Source organism: Puccinia triticina, chromosome 4A (assembly GCF_026914185.1).
Source record: "Puccinia triticina chromosome 4A, complete sequence".
Taxonomy (NCBI): Eukaryota; Fungi; Basidiomycota; class Pucciniomycetes; order Pucciniales; family Pucciniaceae; genus Puccinia; species Puccinia triticina.
In genome coordinates, this window is record NC_070561.1 from 4,201,744 (window position 1) to 4,206,944 (window position 5,201).

At 46.7% G+C, this 5,201-nt stretch overlaps 1 protein-coding gene across 1 annotated transcript; it reads right to left on the bottom strand.

The window, feature by feature from the left end:
• Positions 1 to 2,320: 2,320 nt before the first annotated feature.
• Positions 2,321 to 2,775, bottom strand: PtA15_4A489 (uncharacterized protein; the record flags this gene model as incomplete). The annotated part of the gene is made up of 2 exons (XM_053168377.1): positions 2,321 to 2,610; positions 2,688 to 2,775. The coding sequence occupies 2 exons, from the start codon at positions 2,773 to 2,775 to the stop codon at positions 2,321 to 2,323; spliced, it is 378 nt and encodes a 125-aa protein (XP_053019593.1).
• Between the last annotated feature and the right edge of the window lie 2,426 nt (positions 2,776 to 5,201).

Here is a 5,201-nt window from a genome sequence, read left to right on the forward strand (position 1 = left end):
AAGCTTGTTGATGCGTCGCCCATCCACCCAATATCTGTCGGCTCTGGTTTTGCAATAATTCTAGTTGCATCAAAAGTCTTGAGCGTCTCCTTCCACTATTTTAAGTCTTGTTCCACTTCTTTAGGGACTGCTCTTTCCGCGTGCCTATTGATCCACTCGCTTAGCCAGTGATAGATGCTATTGAGGTAGCCCTTCAATTGCGGGAGGCAATAGGTTATGTGGTTCAGTCTCCCCACTAGAATTTTGACCACATTGTATTTGAACGTCGCTTTTGATACTAGGAAGGCGTCAATCTGCTTGATCCTATTTTCTATTTTTCTCTCCGGGAGGCATACTGTCTTCTTTATACCGTTCCATATGAATCCCAGGTACTTCTGTTCTTCTTTGAAAGGTGAGAACTTTTCGGCATTTGTCTTCACTCCTAGTTTATCTGACCTTTCCACTACTTCCTCCATTTCTAGTTTAGAGGTTGACCATCAGTTTCACAAATAGGTTCAACCCACCAAAAGATTGTCAGGACATCAAACTCCGCTATCATGATCCGTTTCCAGGCATCCGCTGGCCTCCCAAAAGAACCACATCCCGCCACGCCTCCAAAGGCGATGCGTGTGTCTAGGATTATATTATTGTTGAAATCGCGTACCATAAGGAATGGCCACTGATCCAGGGCCGTTGGTATCTGTCGGTATGCCTTTTCCCAGTCAAAAAGCGCCAGGAGGACTGGCTCCTTTGTTTCCCAAAAGAATTTTGCAACTACGTTGTAATTGTCCCAAGTTGTCTGGAATTCTTGTGAGTCTACAAAGGAATTGACAGATGGGATTCCTGCCTTTGAATGCGGGCATGACAAATTGTTGATTGGCCTCAATGATCCATTGCCGTTTATTACCGCTCCCAGCAGGCTTGTCCTCAAGAATGGGAAAACCTTGTTCACTTGTTGTCTTGTGAATGGACCAAACATCCGCCTCGCAGCTATCTCCTTGGTAATTGACTCCTTAATTTTGGTCTTTGCCTGGAGCGCTGAGCTGTGATTTTCTGGGGTATAGAAGCTGGTATTCTCCCCCACCATGTGCCTTGGAATACCTTGGTTGAAACCGTGGATGAAACCGTGAATAACATCATTGAATTTGTCCATCAGGTTGTTTTTCAGTAGGGCCCTCTTCCATTCACCTATGTTCATCTCGCGCTTCACCCCCGTTGGCCACTTGGCCTCACTCGGTCTGCTCAATCTCCTTGTCTCTGGTTGATCACCGGAGGACTCAAATGGGGCACTGGACACAGTGCTGCTGACAAGAACTGTACAGCAGTTAGACTCTCATTATTGCCTTACTGACCACAAGAAGACCTATTGTCAATGTTTAAACAAAAGAGGCCCCTACTTTCTCCCATATCCTCCCTCCCTTCCATCATGCTTGGTCCCCTTATATCCACTGGTCCTTGGGCCTCTTGATCCACCCGGTCTTGTTGGGTTTGATGGTCCTGTTGGGGGGGGGGGTTGTTGGTTTGGCGTTTTGGAAGTCGGGGGGCTTACCGATTGTTGTCGTCCGGCTGAGTTGTGGCTGCCTCCTCCGCCGCGTCCTCCGCCTCCGCCATTCCCTCCGCCACTGCCACTGCCTCTTCCTCCGTTCTTGGCTCCCGGGTTCTTCTGGAGCCCTGTGGCTGGATCCCAGTTCCAACGCTCACCTGTCGCAGAGTACAGGTTGTCTGTGTACTTGAGTTTGTTGAACTTCCTCGCGGTGAGGTAGGCCTTCTGTGCAATAGTCTCCCTAAATTCCCCAATATTCGCCACCAAGAGGGAGCCATCTTCCATGGTCACCTTGCGCAAGAAAACATTGTACCAAACCTGGATGTCGTACCTTAATCCCACAATGAAGCGGTTGGACAGGATGATCCGGTCGCAATTTGCCTTGTGGATCATGAGCCAACCGGCGAAACAAGTATATTTGCAGACCTTGATGAGCGCTTGGTGGAAGCTTTGATAGTTTTTCAACCACTGTGCGTAGGTCTGGGAGAATTTGCTTGGATAAGGGAAGCCTGTGTACCAGTCCTTGTCTGATGAGTTCTCAACGTGGCGTGGCTGTTTCTTGGCCTGGTATTCAATCGCCTGGCTTTGCCACTCTTCATTGAAGATGGTGAGTGGTAAGGGGCCCTTCAGCTCTCTTAGGTTGTCTTTGAAAAACCTGGTGAAGCCTATGTCTTTGGTGGTTGCTCTAGCCTCCTTGTTGAAAGTCACCCCCCCTGGCATGACGTTCTCCGGCCGGCTTTTGCTTCTCCCAGAGCTTGCAATCTCTGCAAACCTCGACATCTTGTTGACTGGTACCTTCTAGATGGGGATTGAAAACATTGGTCTGTTCCTGCCGTCTTCCCGGCCTCCGATTCTGGAAACTGCTTGGGGTCCGGCATGCTGGTTTTCTTGGACTGGGTGTGGGGATGAGGTAGCCGCTTTGTTCTCCTGTACTTTGCCTAGCGCTGCAACTATTTCAAAAAACATTGTTGCCTTTGCTTGATCTCCGGCTTCATCTGCCCCCCATGCCTTCTCCAATACCCTCATTATGTCCGTTGGCCCTTTCTGCGAGTTGTTGGGTTCGATGGCCGGCCGCATTGGATCATTTGCTAAGTGATTTACATCAAAGGTGTTGTGATCTCAGTGTTCCTCCTTTCCTTTATTGTTTCCTGGCTATTATACTTACCCGTGTCCTTCCCTTTTGCCTTCTTTTCCTTCCCATCTCCTTCACCTATCCATCTTGCTCCCAGCAATTCCTTCATTGAGTCGGCCATCTCTATTGCCGTTCTTTTCTTCCCGGATTGTTGGTTCAATCCTTGTACCTCTTCGCCTTGTTTCTCTCTTATCGCTTCCTCCACCACCGTTGGTTCCGCCGGTGCCTTTGTTATTGCCCGAGTCGATTTCCTCACGGCTACTTTCTTTGGCAGTTGTTTCTTCAACTTTGACCTGGACGGATTTGCTTGCCCTTGCTTCCCGGTAGTAGTGGTCATCTGTTCTTACACTTCTTGTTTGGATTCCTCTTCATGTTTGGACTGGTCTTCCCGATCCGGCTGACGCATTGGTCCATGATTTGCCTGATTTGTCAAGACTAGTTCCTCTGTTGGTCCGCGGCCTAAAATGCTTGTTGTCAGCGCGTCTAGTCTATTAATCATGGCGAAAATTATCTGATTTCCGCTGCTTTGATTATACCGGATTCCTTTGGGTTTGGCGCCTCGATTTGGTAGGGAGATTGCCAGATTGGAGTCCCTTGTGTTTTGGCTCCAAGTTTGTACCGGTACCCGCAGCTCCGCGCCGCGGGCCCAAACCTAACTCATCCCCGGGTTTGGTCCAGGTTACGCGGGCCGTAAATCAAGGCCCGGCTCCTTGGACATCACCCCACTCTGTTACACTGCGTTAAGCACCAAGTATTGGTTGGTTCAGGATGAAGTTGTTCAATCAATATGTGTATAGAGTATAGAGTACTAATGAGTGTTGGTGATGAAGATGTGAAGAGGGGGGATTTAACTGAGGTTGGGTGAGGTATTGGTATCAATGACAAGAGTCAGGATGGAACCCGGGTTGGCTCAGGTGAGGCCTGAAGGATGTGGGAGCACTATGCTTCAACCAGGATTGGAACCAAGGACAGGGTACTGGCACTAGGCACTTGTTATTTTGATGCTGAGAAGAATGTGTTAGACTTTAATTGCACTTGTAAGGGTAATAATATGAAATTGTGGGTAGTATATAATTTGGTGTGATGAGGAGTGATATGGTGTGATGTGGGGGGAATCACCCGCATGAGGAACAAATGGCTGGAGATAGGCCTCCTTTTATACCCGTGGGTGAGGGATTTTAGCTTCAGGGGAACAGGGTTTGGTGGGCTGAATAGCTAATGGGGTACATCCCTGCAACATATAGTTTGACAGGAGCACAGCCTCAAAGGGACCTACCCTAAAGAAACAGGGTGCTACCTACAACAGAAAGGGTACAACCCCGCAGGGTATTATAAATACAAGCAAAATTATGCATATGTAATACAAAGTTAGCTTGAAGGACAATAAGCAAGAGAAACATCCCCCATGACAGGTTGAAATCTGTGTAACTCCTAAACCGGTGGAGGTAGAGGGGTCATTCCAGTGGGTGACTATAGGTTATTTTGTGTGAAAATTCCATTTCTGGGGTTAATTTTACAGTATCTTTTATTTATAAAGAAGAAAAGGAAATTTTTATATTTCTTTGCATAGAAACACAAGAATAAATACCACAGCAGCTGCAATCTTGAAGCACGTATAAAATTTGGTCTACTGCACATTTGTTTGAGCCTGCGGTGTCAACGGTGATAAATGTCCCCTTGTTGAGAATTTTCCATTTGAGAATGGTTGAGATCAGCTGTTTGGAAATAGCCAAGCCAGTGTGGGGAGATGGGATTTCTTTGAAGGATATCAAGCCCTTGTTGAGATTCCAGTTGTCTGAGATGAAATGGCACAATACTACCATAAAAGAGAACTGATTTGACAAGTTCCAACGGCCGGTTGTTAAGGCAACATGCTCGGCTTTTTCGACATCATTCATCAGCTTTGACTTCATTGATTTATACATCTCCATTACATCAGTCTTCACGGTACCGCAGGTGAAGATTCTGAACCGTGGCTGAAGCAAGGCAAGAAAAGCTCAAAATGTTGGATGATCAACCAAAGTAAAAGGTGGTTTGTGCGCAATGATCATCTTGATAAACAAATTGCGCAAGGTTTTTTGACAAAATACCCAAGTTGAGGCCAACGGGCATTTGCCTAACCTGAGGAGTGTTTGCTTGCTCTTGATGAGATGGGAGGTACACCACTCCAGGTGGCGCCAGAGGTGATTTGTGTCATTCTTACTTGCAACTTCCATCTTGCATTTGCAGGCCTTGCACACTGTCTTGATACTTTCACCTGAATGTTTTTTTAAATTTTAATGTTAGACTCATTTTGAATTGTGATCAATCATCAAACTGACTTATGCAAGTATCAAGTTGAAGCAAATCACAATTATAATAATGGAGCCAAATGTCAGTGTCACTCATAGATTTTTTTTTCTTCCTATCTGGACCCAAGTCTGTTCCTTCTTGAGGGAGCTTAAATTGCTTGGATCCATTCTTGCTTGTGTTCGTGGGATTCTTCTGTGAAGCAGCAGGGGTTGGAGTGGCAGTTGAATCCTCAGTTTCAGAGACCAATGGCTGTGA